General features: G+C 35.2%; 1 protein-coding gene across 5 annotated transcripts in view; it reads left to right on the top strand.

Annotated features, from left to right (window-relative positions):
* The window catches only part of GPATCH2 (G-patch domain containing 2), a 197413-nt gene that overhangs the window by 22316 nt on the left and 159399 nt on the right, over window positions 1–15698 (top strand). For 4 of the 5 annotated variants that reach the window (XR_003514874.1, XM_027564446.1, XM_027564447.1 and 1 more), the window contains exons 4-5: window positions 152–334; window positions 799–878. Coding sequence is in view for 4 of the 5 variants with exons in the window: in XM_027564446.1 (XP_027420247.1) it covers window positions 152–334; window positions 799–878 (263 nt within the window). In the remaining variant the exon portion in view is untranslated. Of the gene's footprint in view, window positions 1–151; window positions 335–798; window positions 879–1005; window positions 3052–15698 lie in introns of those variants that run through there. The other variant, XM_027564449.1, reaches the window with a different exon arrangement.

Raw genomic sequence — 15698 nt, 5'->3', positions numbered from 1 at the left:
ATGCAACCACTATATATTTATAGTAAAAATGAGTCATTTATCTGAAATTCTGGTTTAGTTACTGTCTTTTATTTTTTAAATCTAAATCTGACAACTCTGTTTCTTGGGATGATAAAACTGAATCCTTGGGGGATTTCTTGTATTTGCACAGGTGATGATGAGCAGAGCGACTGGTTCTACGAAAAGGAATCAGGGGGAGCTTGTGGCATCACTGGAGTCATTCCATGGTGGGAAAAGGAAGATCCTACTGACCTAGACAAAAATTTGCCTGATCCCGTCTTTGAAAGTATCCTAACGGGTTCTTTCCCCCTTATGTCACATCCGGGAAGAAGAGGTCAGTAGCACTGCCTGACTGGTGGAGAAGAGGGGATCTGTAGTCAGTTAGGAATAGTCATGACAGAGGAGGTGCTAAGTAGAAGTGAAAGACTAGACACAAGATGCTGTGAAGAAACATGGTGACCAGTAATTCAGCTCCCATACTTCTTTGCTTTTATTAAGAAGGTTAACTTGCTTTCTTGCTAGGCCCGTGGTAAAAATGTTGAAATGATAGATAAATTGAGAGGAAAGAGAAGCCCTGGATAATACTCTGACAGTTAAGTAATTGATTGTCATGTGCCGGCTGCCTTAGAACCCTACTAAGCATTGCTTTGGATCTTTTAAGTGTGAATTTCACCTTTTCCTCTCTACTGTTCAATATATTTCTTCCTCCAACTGACTCTGATTTCTGAATTGATAGGATCTTATTCTCTGCTCCAATGATCATAGACTCTCCTTCAACTGAGAACTTTGATTTTCCAGGTTTCCAAGCCAGACTGAGTCGCCTTCATGGAATGCCTTCCAAGAATATTAAAAAATCGGGAGGGACCCCACCTTCAATGGTAGGCATGCTTTCTTGTTTATTTGTCATGTTTGGAAATGTATCCATTTCTGTGGAATAAAAAGCCACATCCTCATCCTTTATTCGTATTCTAATGTTATACTTAAAAATAATCCATTTTTTTGTAGGCTACAAACTGGACCAGTGAGATTCCCCTATAAACCAAATCTTCTAATGCTAATAAATTAGTTACGTTTTGAACATCTGGGGAATGACTTTCGAGGGAACCTGGCTCCTGTCCTCTTCCCCTGGAGGAATATCACTGAAGTGAGAGCCTCTTTGATGAAAGCATGGGGCTGTTTTTGCTGGAGGACTGGTATTCTTCCTTTAGTCAGAAGTGAACCTGATGGGCGAGGCTCTTAGGGATCTAGGTTGGCCCAGGGTGGGTAGAAACTACTGTAAATTTTATATATTTTTCTCTTTTATGATTTTTTTTTACATTGAAACCATATATGTATCACTTGCTTTGCCAAATTGCTCACAAAAGCTAGAGAATTAAAAACTTCCAGATTTCACATCAGTATTCCTTAATGTTTATATTGTGACTGGATAAGAACTCATTTTTACATATCTGACTGTTGTAATTTAAAAACATGATGCATTGACGTTTATGGTTCATTTTTAGAGAAATCGTACATAGCCAACATTATTTAAAATATTTGAATTTTACTCAGGGTATTTTAATAAGGGCTAAGATGAGTCATAGGTAAGGTTGATAATCTACTAGAGTTTGTATTTTGTTCAAGTTTGCATTCTACTTGGATAATCTGCTCTGTATTGAAAACTCATTGTATTTTATAGAATAGTTTTTATTGTACTTGGAAAAAGTCATCTTTAGTTTTAAACTAGTCACGGTGATACCTAGTCTGTGCTAGTGGAATCATTTACTCTTACCTTTTAAACTATCTCCTCTGTCTGATACCTGAAACCAGTTAAAATGATCATTTTGGCTTAGACCATATTGAAATCATGTGAAAGCTGGTATTGCAACCAATACTGTATGACTGAATCATATTGTCATGTTTAAAAGTGAGACCTGCTTACACATCCTTAGAATGGAAAATGTGTGTGTCACTGTGAGTGTCAAAGATACTTGCTTGTGCTCATTTTTACCAAGCAGAAGGGAAAATGTAACATTTCTATTGATGATATAGATACTATACTACATTCAGACCATTTGAGTTCTTCAAAATGGTTCTATTGAAATGATTACTATTTTTATTAATTTCCAATAATTGATGAAAATTGTGATTCAATACATGTATTTTTATATTATTGTATAGATTCATTGTTAATTCAGCATTTAATGGCTAATTTAAATATGATCATTGGAAAAGAAACTTGAAGTTGACATTTTCTTTCCCTAAAGTTGTTATAGCCTGAAAGATTCCAGCAAATGTATCAAGCAGGAATATGTGACATCTTTTAGATTACTTGTCTAAACCGGAGAGATTAAAAGTGATAAAGTGCGACTTTGAGTCTCTTTACCTTTGCATATTTAAAGCGATATTTTAAAGGTACAATAATGTGGTATTTGGTCATTGTAAGTAACCGTTTTTGTGCTATGTCCTTTGGAGTGAAACTTCGTGATTTTTTTTTTTTTCCTGAATTACACAAATGCTTTTATTTTATTTTGTATAATGACTGTCTTTTAGACCTGAATAAGTCACTTTAAAACCTTGGCCTATGAACTTTGCCTTACCAATCATGAATCTAGATGAATGCTCTCTAGTTCTTGGTTCAGTTTTACCTATTTTTATATTTGGTTCACTGCTTGCTTGAGCATAGCTGGGATTTGTAGCCCATTTTCTAGGCTTATTGCAATCTCACTGTGGTATTTTATAGAAGCTATTACAACTGATAGGCTAGCTTCATGGTATTGATGATACATGGCTTAACCATAGTAAAAGCTGCCTTTCGTCTCTCAATTGTAAAAAGGTGATTAAGTTTCACTTGATGGAGATATACTATATATGTGTGTTTATCATGAAACTAGTGCATTAGGCCATAAACTGTTTTTCTGGTCCATGTTTTTTGTATTCAAAATTTTATTGAAGACAATGAGCTCCTTCCAGTTTTCTTTCTTTCAATTCTGAATTGTCCTTGTTTGGATTTTTAAGTACTGTAATCTTTTTTTTTTTTTTTTCAATAAAATATCTGACTTGGGCAAGAAAGGTAAGAGTTCCAGTTTGTGCTGATATTTTTAAATTCCTGTGCTAAGTTTTCTTTCGTTGTTGTTGCTTGTACTGTCCACATTACGTGTAACAATCTAGTGTTAAAAATCATAACCTTACAAAACAGTCATCTTTAAACGGTAGCTGTAACATCCAGTAGTAAGAAATGAAATTTGATTGCTTAGACTGTCACTTAGAAAGCCAGATTGCCTTACAGAGAAGTGAGTTTCCCGAGCAAAGCTAGACACATGTAGCTGCAAACCCATTAAATGGAATGGCAGCAAGGAGTTTCTTAAACAGATGGGTGATGACTACACAAATATAATGTTCTCTGAGAGAAATGACAGAAGGAGAATCTCTACTGAAATATTAATGTAAACATTTTTGGAGAAAAACTTCCAATCAGATTCTATTATTCACCATAGTAGTGTTCTGTACACTTCACTGAATTAGTGAATGCTAAAGCACTGCTCCTCAGGTAAACTGCAGGGTAGGTTCCTGTGCACTTAGGTCGTGACATCATGCAATCGATACATAACCTTATGTGTACGTTTGGGTTTTAAAACACCTTACTTGATATATATTATTGATCTGTTAACATTGAACTCATGACCAACAGCCTTATAAGTCACGCCTGAGCATAGCTTATCTAATACGTGTATTTTCTCCATAAGGCACATGCCCGCCTTCTTGTGCTTAGGAACAGTAGACAGCACTGCCACAGTATGGCTGGGGACCACTTAATATAGGGAATCACCAAAAAAAGCACAAAAAGGTGGAAAATGTGCCCGTAAGTAAACCACAAAGACGACACTTGTTGACAGTGTTAGAGCTGAAACAAGAAAGCAGATTGTTGCCTTACTTGACCTCAGTGGGGAATGCACTTGTGCCTCAAATGATTCACATTTTTTTCACCGCTTTACTCATGCCTCTGAATGACCATGAAAGCACTGTATAAGCGTTGACTTAGGGGTTACAAATAAATTTTAGTAAATACGCACAGTTGCCTATGTAGGACCTATAATTAAATAGGGGTGAGCATTGACTCTAGCTGGTTTTGTAAAAGAGCAGAGTGGTACTGCCTAATATAAAGTTTACAGACTTTGAAGTCAGATATTGGTAAATCCCCACCCGGGTTCTTCTTTTTGCTTGTAATTACAATTTGAATCTTATTTCCTCTTTCTGTTAAAGAGAGACAATGATTACTTTGCAGAAGTGTTATCAGGATTAAATGCGATTATGTTCCCATAATGGGCCCAGTACCATCTCTGTTACAGAGTATTTATGAAATAAATGATCATCACACTTATTAGATATATGAAACACAGAAGCTCATGATGTAGAGAACATTTGTATCATAGGTTCAAGTACAGGATTTTAGACTTTAAAACTTACCTGTTCATATTTTAGATATAATATCCCTTCATATTTAATATTTAAAATGCTTTAGATTACAGCCTTTTTATGTTTTTTTATACCTGATTCATATTTGAGCCAGTCTTTGTCTTTAATGTGGTCTGTGCAGAATAATTTTGAATGAATTTTAGATTGACAGACACTGCATTAAATCTTAAAACTCAACTGCAAACTAAAAAGATTGTTTTAAGCTTCTTTTCTCCATTCCCCCCTTCCTCCTACCACAATTATTAAGCTATTAATATTTATTTGTAGAAAGACCAGTAACGGTCAGGAGATTTTGGTCCAGAGTTATCTGATTCTTAAAAGTAATTTTCTTCATGTGCATGAAGGGAATCCAGACAAAGTCCTGAGAATTTAATGCTGAGAGGAATTAACTGTTGCTGTCTTCTGTTCGAATAAGGCACTAATTTATTGAAGCCTAGCTCACCAGCTTCTTACATTCACCTCTTTTAGGAGAATTAAGCAAACAATAATTCCAAGGAATACCCTTTGGCCGTTATCCAAGAGATTTAGCTTGAGTCTCTTGTATTTTCAGAATTTGTGCATCAAGTATAATTCAGAATAATAATCTTGAGAATAATGATCTATCCCAGAATCAGTTTTGGGATACCACTGTATTTGCAAAGTGAATCTGATTAACTTGAGTTAAGCATAGCATTTAAGTTAGATAGCATGTGCTATCCCTAAGCATCATAATTAATCAGTGCATTATGCAGGTGAAAGATCTTTATGTTCTTTTTTTGAAAAGGGATGGTCTTTCTACAATGTTACATTTATCTAAATTAGCATTCAAATTGAGTAGTCTGTTGAAAGATCAGAAAATAAATGGCTCCATTTAAAATACAGTACCCAATATCCAACATAAATATTACATAAAGAATTGTACATAAGGGTTCTATCTTAAGATTTTATAATTATTTCAGTCCATTTTTTTTGTATGGCTGTAAAGAGAAAGTGTGATGGTGGTGGTGGTTATTTTGTCAAATGAATCTGATTTTACTGACTTTATTTAATATACATTGATGAAGTTTAAATATTTGAAAAAATGTGAACATCAGTCCTTTACCTAAATTGTCATGCTATACAAGTAAGCATACTGCTTATAATCAACAATGTAGTAGCTTATATCTCTTCAGACACTTGAGTCAATTCATTCTGTAAGAGAAAAAGAATATTATGTTTTTTCTTCATTTATGAAGTCATAGACAGGATTTCATGAGTGGCATATTGATAATGTTACTGTAATGATTTACTCTATATGTCTTACACAACTGTTGTTTTATTGTTTCTTAGGATGCTAGAGTAGGAATATTTAGTCTGATTTATAGCCTTTTATAACGGGAGGGCCATTTTAAATGGACTTGGTTTAAATAAGGGAACTACATAAACTTTCTTTTAGCCTAGTCTGAGATTTTATGATAGAAACAGACCTAAAATGATTTTTAAAAACATTCCCAGCATTTGTCCTCAACTGTAATTTGACCATGTGTTAGTTATCTATTTTTTTCAATGGAATTTGATAATTAAATGCTTAATTATAATCTATGAATTGATACTCATTTGTATCTTTAAAGAATTTTTGGATACCTTACAGAATAGAAAAAGAATATATATTTAGAATTTTTATATTTTAAATATAAATTACATCATGTATATTCTAATCTATAACTATGTATGATAATAATTTAGTTTTTATCTGATCTTGAAGATTTCACCCTAGAAACTGATATTTTTTTCTTAGAATTTCTTTTGAGATAAAGTAGGTTTTGTATCATAGAAAAGTGACTGCTTAATAGATGTATAACAAATATTTCTTTTACAGAAGACTTTTTAACAGTATCTCTTGTTTGAATTAAAATTCTCTATTTTGGTGTGATTATTCACAACTTTATATTTCATGTCATGTAAATTTAATATCCTTGGTTGGTATTTGAAAATATGAATTTAACAATTTTTATTCTCTTCCATGAAAAGTAGTATTCATATTAGTATTAATATTTACTTTTATTATATTACACTTTACTGGTATATATATATATATATATATATATACATAAATTCAAATAATGCAGGTATATAGTAATGCATTCATTCATTCAACAAATATTTGAATGCTTATTCTGTTCTCCATATTTAATCTTAAAATTCCTTTAGAAAAAATTGCATAAGCATATGTTCAGTCTTGGTATTTTACTGTTATCAAATGTGGCTACTTACACATTTTCCCCCCATATATTTAAAGTACTTATGCCTCCTTCTCCAACAACTTATTACTAGAATTGCCTTGACTTCGTATATTGTTGTTTTGGTTTGTAATACCTCAGAAGCCTGGAACTCGGCAAAGCAAATGTTAGCAGTGAATGCAAGCACTTAGGATGATGCTTACTATATGCCAGACATTTTCCCACATTCTATTTATTTATTGTAATTCATTTAATTCTAAGAAAATCCCTATAATAGGTCAATGTTTACGATTTACACATTTAACTTTTCCGTTAGTAAGCCAAATTTAACGCAGTCTGGAAGTTTATTCGTCATGTTACTAATAAATAAAAATAGATTATCTTCACACAAAAAAATCTTCCTTTCTAACAAAATCCTGTTCGAAGTGTGAGTTAGTTTGAAATCTTTGCAGTATTCTGTGCTATCTTGAATAGTGAGCGCAATCAAGGTGTGTGCCATAGTAAAAGTAATAATTGAGATGTTTTACTGCTTCCAGCAGACGAATCACTGGACCCACATCCTCTGTTCTGATCCTTCTCACTATTTCTCTGGTAGTTTATGATACGTTCTTCTTGATCTTTTGCATCATCCATTTCAGGTCTACTTCCTTGCTCTTTGTTTCAGGTGGTTCTCCCTACATGCCTTCCAAGGTTCCTCAGTATCTCTCCAGCCATAAACAGGGTGCCTAGTAGCTCTCACATTTCTTCTTCAGTTCAGCTATGATAATATCCTTTCTATTTCTCTTATTCCTTTCCTTCCTCTATTGGAGCTTGGCAAAGTTCTGGGTAGACTTCACACAGGAGGAATATCTGCAAGTATGAGTTGGATCTCACTAACTTATTGGAGATGGAATTGGCAGACAGAAAAGTGTGGATGGGCAAGGTGTAAGTTTGAAACAGCATGGAATATTCAGGAAATTGAATCCAGAGTTGCTAAAGTACAAGTACTTGTGTTGAGTATGTCATAGACAGGATTTGGTTAGCAAGGTAGACAGGAGTTAGATCATTTCAGACTTTGTGGTCCATGGGAATGCGTGTGAACTGATGTAATCTCTGAGGAATTAAGGCAGGCAGTTTTGTCCTGTTGCATGGGCAGTGGTATAGAGTGTACATTGTCTGATTACAGGTTAAGACTGTATTAGGAGTCTAAAGCTGTCTGCCTGCTTTCCCAGTAGGTGGGATCCACACACAGTAGGCTAAACCCTTTATTTTACCAGACTTGATATTCTGATTGACCTTTGGATAGTATCCATTCATTCAACAAACATTTATGGAGCCTCTACTATATGCAAGATACTCTTCTAAGCCTTGGGTTTACACTGGTGAACAAGGCAGACAAGGTTCCCTGAAGCTTATATTTTAGTAAGTAAAAATAAACTTGATTGGGGAGGAGGATGAGTAAGTAAAAATGGCTGTGAAGAAAAAGATCCCCTGGAGGAGCAAATGGCAACCCACTCCAGTATTCTTGCCTGGGAAATCCTAGCGACAGAGGAGCCTGGTGGGCCACAGTCCATGGAGCTGCAAAGAGCTGGACATGACTTAGTGATTAAACAATAACAGTGTAATAGTGAACCACAGGATGTGCAGGTGATTAGAGAGAATATGATTCCCAGGCTGGAGTAAATGTTCAGTTAAGTTCAGTCATTCAGTCATGTCTGACTCTTTGCGACCCCATGGACTGCAGCATACCAGGCTTCCCTGTCCATCACCAACTCCCGGAGCTTGCTCAAACTCATGTCCATTGAGTGAATCTACAGCCTTGATCAATTAGTGCCTTTCTTCTCGTTGCTTTTATTAACAATATGGAAAAAGAAACGGGATTCTCACACTTGTTCATTCAGGAAGTTCGGTTATGTCCTGGACATCTCTCCTGACTCCAGTCCAGATTGACCACTGGTTTTAAATGTCACTGAAGGTGGGCCTGCAGGTAGCAAAAGGACACTTTTATTTATAAAGTACAGTATTAATTCTGATGCTTTTGAATATTTGTTTTGTATTTTTACTTAAAAAAGTTTGCAAGTGTCAAATATTTATATAGCATTCTGGTCTTCCTGTTTAGATTAAATCATAATGTTTGGATATGTAATATTTTAATATTATATAGTCATTCTGCTTGTATGGCTACTTGAATATTGTGCAGGGCAACTAGTCTTTTTATTATATTTCTAAAGATCATGAAATGCCGTGCTTTCTTCTTTTTCATTTTCTTTACTTTGGTGCTTGCATACAAATTCAGTTTCAGATCATTCACATTTATTAATAAAGAAATGGCTTAAGATTGATTTTTTTTTTAAAGGAAATTATTTTGGACTTTTTAATGATTCTTCTTAAAAGTATTGGATTGAAAACACTTGAGATTTTTTTTAAATACTTCTTTTAAGATGTTGCTTAACATTAAAAAATTTTTTTCTTTTCTTTTTTATCCTAAAAAGCTTTGCAATATGTTGTAAAGTGCTCTTTTAAGAAATTAAAACTGCTGATTGGTAACTATTGGACTCCATAAATGAAGATTAAGGACCCATTTCCTTGTTGCTCCTTTTTTTTTTTTTTTTTATGTATGGCCTGATTTTTATTGAGAAAAATCTTGCACTAAGATACGTGCATAGGTAATATAAATGTATAGTTTACAGAATAACCAAAAATCAAACCTTTTTCTCAACAGCTGCCTTCAGAAACAGGATTTTCTAATTCCTCCGTGTATCTCAAACTTCTTATATTAAAGATTTCCACATGCATATGTATTCCTAAACAATATGTCAGCTTTTCCTGTTTCAGTTCTTTATGTAAGTTGTATCACATTGATTGTCCTTTTGTGAGATATATATTTTTAGTGACGAATAGTTGAATCGAGTATTAGTTTCATGTGTACAGCAAAGCAATTCAATTATATGTGTACATTTTTAAAGGTTATTTTCCATTATAGGTAATTACAAGATACTTAATGTAGTTTCCTCTGCTATACAGTCAATCCTTGTTTCTTATCTATTTTATGTATGGTATTTTGTATCTGTTAATTCTGTACTCTGAATTTATCTCCACCACCTCCCTTTTTTCCCTTTAGTAAACCATAAGTTGGTTTTCTGTGTCTGTTTTTGTATAGAGATTCACTTACATTATTTTTTACATTCCATTCCTTGTTGCTCTTTAAAATTGTGACATTGTCAGAGTTTCCAATTTTTTTCTTGCTTTCCTTTTTTTTTTGAATCAAAATCAGGGAAACAGAAATGCTGCAAACACTTCACTTTCTTCAAAGCTTCTACTCTGGTTTTCTGCCTTTTATGTTGCTGATAGAATTATTTTGATGGTCTATAAAACTCAGCTTTCTAATTTGCCTTCAGATATGTCAAGTATCTAATAGCAGAAAAGTTCAAAATCAATGATGGGTAGAACACTTCCAAATAATATTTAACAAGTGCTTTCTATATTGAAGTCACCTGCAAATCCTCCAACTGAAGGTCAATTTGAACAACTGAGAATTCACTCAGAAGTCTTAGAAATAAAAGGGGTCCCTATGCTATAGTCAGCCAATGATAACCAGATATTTTTTACATGTCATCCAGTCCTGTTTGGATTCTGACAAACAAGAGACCATTGCCAACAGGTATATATACTTTAAGCCAATAAAACTTGTAAAATGTTTGTTGCTGTTAAATCACAAGTGTCTAAAATATTTACCAGCACCTTAATAGAGGAATAAACTAAAAGTTTAATGATGTCTTTGTGTACCAAGAAGTGATGACTTATGCCCCTCACAGTATAGCATCTTCCTCTTAGAACTTCATATTTAAACCTGATCTTTGTTTATAACAGTTCACCATCATAGTAATATTCAATGGCGTGTCATAGTAATATTCTTGGCCTTTTTGAAGTCTCTCAGATGTGTATAGATTTTGAAGTATATAGTATAGATTTTAAAGTGTATAGATCCCTGGGTTGGGAAGATCCCCTGGAGGAGGGCATGGCAGCCCACTCCAGTATTCTTGCCTGGAGAATCCCCATGGACAGAGGTGCCTGGCAGGTTGCAGTCCATGGGGTCGCAAAGGGTCGGACACAACAGAGTGATTAAGCACAGCACACAGCAGCAGACTAGAAATGTTTCTTTTAAAACTACATAATCCTGAAAATAAAATTATTACTTAGATATTATGTCATCCCTTTTAGTTTACATATATCTGACACATTCTTCTAATTTTTTGATCTTTAAAACAAGAATGTTTTAAAGAAGTATAATATATCATTTATTGGATGAAAAAGTAAGTGTATGTTACCTCTCACTCAGAAACTTGACGTCTTGCTTACTTGTGTTTTCAGCCATAGACTTCTTCGTTCAGTTCTACGCACATGTAATGAAAGCATGTGGTGTCTTCACTGTGGGGAAATAAGATATGTCTTTGTCCCCCAGTAGCTTGCAGTTTGGTTGGTGAAAATTAATTGGGACATGGAGAGAGAGAGAGAGAAGAGAGACCTATTTGCTACGGGATGCACTGATCCTGTTATTTTTCATTCTTCAATTGCACTGCTCCTAAGTTGTTTTTCATTGTTCAACTAATATTTTAGTTTTATGTGTTATCTTTGTTTTCCTCCACTCTTTCCACATCTAGACATGTCTGTATCTCACTCCTTTCCTTGTCTATATTTTTAGCCCTTTCTTTCCAGTTTTCATCTATCAGTGCCCTATCGTAGTTACTCATAAGCTTACATTTTGACAGTACCTTAGTCTCCTTCCTGGGCTTTCTTCCAGTTTTCCTCCCTCTAATCCATATGACATGTGACTCCATGTAAACATTTTAAAACATGGCTAGACCCTAGCCAAAAAAATAGTTTTTACCCCCTTTATCATCAAAGTCAGGTTTGTAATTCTGACTTTCCCTGTTCACCTATGACCTATAGATAACACTTCACTCTTTTCCAGATGGTACTAGGTCATAGCATCCCTACCTCTCCCTCAACCTGCCCTTACTGAGCCATGTTCATTCTTTCTATACTTTTGCTCACAATAGTGCACCCGTCTTCTTTCTGTTAGATTCATGTTCTGCAAGGAATAGTTCAGGCTCGATACCTTTTCTTCAAAACCTTCTCTAGCTCATCACACTTCAATGATCACTCCGTCTTCTGAAACACCATTCTTTCATTCATTCACTGGTGACCTTTCTATTTTACACTGTTACTCATCTTCATGGGGCTTCCCTGGTGACTCATTGGTAAAGAATCTGCCTGTCAATGTAGGAGATGCAGGAGACACAGATTGTATTCTTGCCTGGAAAATTCCATGGCTACAGTTCGTGAGGTCGCAGAGTCGGGCACGATTTTGCAGCTAAACAATTCATCTTATGTTTGCATTGTATCCCAAGCACATAGCACCCCAGTGACAGGAGTCCAGCTCCTAGCCCACAACATGCGCTTAATGATATTTTAAATGTTGATAGGGTCTACTGGGTATTTCCTTATACTTTTTAGGGAGTTTTCCACCACTACAACCCTTTGTCCAATTGCTAGTACAACCTTAAGTAACATCTTTTCCTACCAATGTTAGTATCTAAGTTCTTCGGGTTTTTTTTATTTTTTATTTTTTAAAAAATATTGGCCATGCCGCACAGCTTTTGAGATCTTAGTTCCCAGGCTGGGGATTGAATTCAGGCCCTTGGCAGGGAAAGCACCCTGCCCTCACCACTGGACCTCCAGGGAACTCCTTCATTGTTTTTAATTTGTCCTTTTATGCACTTCATGATGTGATGCAGGTAAGATTCCATCTGCAGGGCACTAAAAAGCTGCTTGGATGCCCCGTGTACAGATGCTCACCTTTTGGTTAGGGGATCCTTAAATGTTGTTATCCATAGTGATTTCCTTTGGATGTGCTGCGCTCATTCATTCAGCCATATCTGACTCTTTGCAGCCCTCTGGACTGTAGCCTACCAAGCTTCTCTGTCCATGGAATTCTCCAAGCAAGAATACTGGAGTGGGTTGTCATTTCCTCCTCCAGGCAATCCTCCTGACACAGGGATCAAACCCGTGTCTCTGGCCTCTCCTGCACTGCAGGCAGATTCTTTACCACTGAACCACCTGTGAAGCCCAATAATCTCCTAATAAGTAATCTCCTGTCTCAAGCAGGGTAGGATGTTGGGGGCTGGGGAGTGGGGTGGGCTCGTGTTTGACTCCACTCACCAGCATTCTGATTACAAAGCAGAAGCCTGGGCACTTTGTCTACAGACTTTCACTGAATTCTCTTAATTCTATTAAAGATATGTCAGTGGCCCTTTCTTTCACATCATCTTACCATACATTTTGTGCTTCAGTTGGGATCTAGGGAAGGGGTGGTGGGGTGGTAATGTTCTGTGACTGATTGGCCAAGGACTGGGACCAAGAATCAACTTTAAAAAATAGGTTTTTGAGCAATTCCCTATTTAAGAGATATCTGGAGCCTCCAATTTCTGAAACTTTCTGGAACCTGTTGCTTCAGTCCATTTACTTTCTTGCCACCCGCTCCCTACCCCATTGCTGGAGAATGTTGAGTGGTCAGCTGCGCGATCGTTTTGTTTTCTTCTTCTGTGATTTTGTGAACACAGATTGCCTGGTGGTATCTTCTTTCCTGTCTCCTTTGTCCTTGTGAAGTTACACCTTTTTTATTCCATACTGTCGTTTTAGTGGGGCTTTGAGAGGGAGCTGAAATGTATGATTCGTGGGTGGGTTATGTTTATTGGTAAATGCTACCTAGTATTTTCTTTTGACTTTGTTTTTTTAATAGTAATAGATTCACAGGTTTTAAGAGACAAATATCACAGGAAGTGCCCTATATCCAATTCTTCCCATACCCATCTATACAAATACAGCATCAGTTAATCTGCACTGTGATTTTTAAACTTTAAAAAAAAGTCTAAGAGATTATAAATTATACCTATTTTTATTCTTTTGTTTGGCTGCATAATGTTTCATTTTAGTATATTATTAAATAATTCTGCTTTTATTTTGTGTAACTAATATGAAAGGACAGAGATATTTGATTACTGTTAATTATATTAGCTAACATTTATTGAGTTTTTGTTTGCCAGGTGGTATTCCAATCTATGTGTGTTAATTTATTTAATGTTCAAAAAAAAAAAAGCCTATTGAGATAAATATTCTCCTCTCCACTTTATCAGCCAAGAACAGGGGCAAATGGCTTAAATGACTTATTCAGGGTCACTGCTTGTAATTGTTCATGTCAGAATTTAAACTCTGGCCCTGTGACCCACTCCTCAAAGACTTAGCCATCAAGCTATGCCTCTTCCCCTTGAAGGGTAAAAATATTTCCAATTAATTTTTAATTTGTAAAAAATTGACAGGCCTAATGGCCCACTGAAATAATACATCTTAGTTATGTATAGTTTGGTCAATCTAGTGAATATATTGGGTACGTAATTACTCTGTGTTTAGTTGATCAAGTTAAATCTACTGAATTGGATATATGTTGTATTTTTCAATGTAATAATTTTCATCATGTAACTATGCTGTCCATGTCTCTTATCAACTCTTCTGTTTTTTTCTCTCCTTTCCTTTGGTACCTGTTGATTTAACTTACTAGGCCCTTGCTGACATTTATATCTTTTCTTTCTCATCATCAGTTAGGTTCTTCATATCCAAAAAGGTGAGTGACAGCAATAAATATTTAAATAGGATGGAATATTTTGTAAAGAGCATCTTTACAAACCCCAGCATCCTGTGATTTAAGTATTACTGTAATTTCATTGTATGGACTCAAGTGATTTTCAAAGAATTAGCTTCATCATGAAGGATCAGAGCCAGGTCTTCTGAACGCTGATCTTCTTACACATGAAAATTATCAGAAGTCACACTCTTTTCTGTCTGTTTAGCCGGACCTGTAGTGATTTAGCTTTTTTGAGTGTTAGCTTTTGATCCCATGAGACCTGACACTTGAATTTCTTGTCAGCTTGAAAAGGTGGTCTATTTCAAAATTTGATTGGGCTTCCCTGGTGGCTCAGCTGGTACAGAATCCGTCTGCAATACAGGAAACCTGGGTTTGATCCCTGGGTTGAGAAGATCCCCTGGAGAAGGGAACAGCTACACACTCCAGTATTCTGGCCTGTATAGAATTCCATGGGCTGTATAGTCCATGGGATCGCAAAGATCAGACATAGCTGAGAGACTTTGACTCACTCACTCACTTATTTTGAGGAAAGATTTATGAGTTTTTATTGTTAATTCTTAAGTTGTTGCAAATTATGTTCATGCAATGAATTTGGCATTAGCTTTCTTCATATTTATTAGCATCACAACTTTCCCCTAATCCTCCTTCCTCAGTTAGCATCTTAAAGTATTAGCACAGGTCTAATACAGTCTTTGGAATTGTCTGTTTATAGGAAAAACCAATTAATCTGACTCCTTGATTGAACATCTTGTTTCTTCAGTAAATTGTTTCATATATATTACACTTTCTTCAGCAAATTGTACATATATGTTACTAACACATTTTAAACACCTAATTATATATGTTGATCATATGGTTGTTCTTGAAATGCCTTTACTTTCCATTGTAATGTTACTTAGAGGTGCTGGCTGTCTAGCTGACTGGATGAATTTTCTTTCCTCCTATTTTTCTCACTAGAAAATTCTAAGTGTCACAGTCTGGCACTATGAAACCAAGGGCAAGGCAGACACTTTATATATGAAAAAAGGGCCTTTACAAACACATACATACATACACACACACATTTTCTTTTTAGATTATATTGTTTCTTGTAGGTGGTTCTTGATTTCATTTAGACACTTTGAGGACATACACTTGTTTTCATAACAGTCATCATAAACTTAAAGTGAATTAAGATATGAATATGCATGAAGAAATTAGATGTTCTAACCATGAATATATGGCATCAGTGTGTCTAGAGTGAATTACAGACTTTACTCATTTCTGGACCATTTGTTTTATATATAGATTAAATATAGATAATTACTCATTTGACAGGTTACTTTATTACTCTGATGTATCTCAGAGTACCACGTGCAGTTATA

Source organism: Bos indicus x Bos taurus, chromosome 16 (assembly GCF_003369695.1).
Source record: "Bos indicus x Bos taurus breed Angus x Brahman F1 hybrid chromosome 16, Bos_hybrid_MaternalHap_v2.0, whole genome shotgun sequence".
Taxonomy (NCBI): domain Eukaryota; kingdom Metazoa; phylum Chordata; class Mammalia; order Artiodactyla; family Bovidae; genus Bos; species Bos indicus x Bos taurus.
The sequence above is the reverse complement of the archived record's forward strand: the minus strand, read 5'-3'. Positions and strand labels throughout refer to the sequence as shown.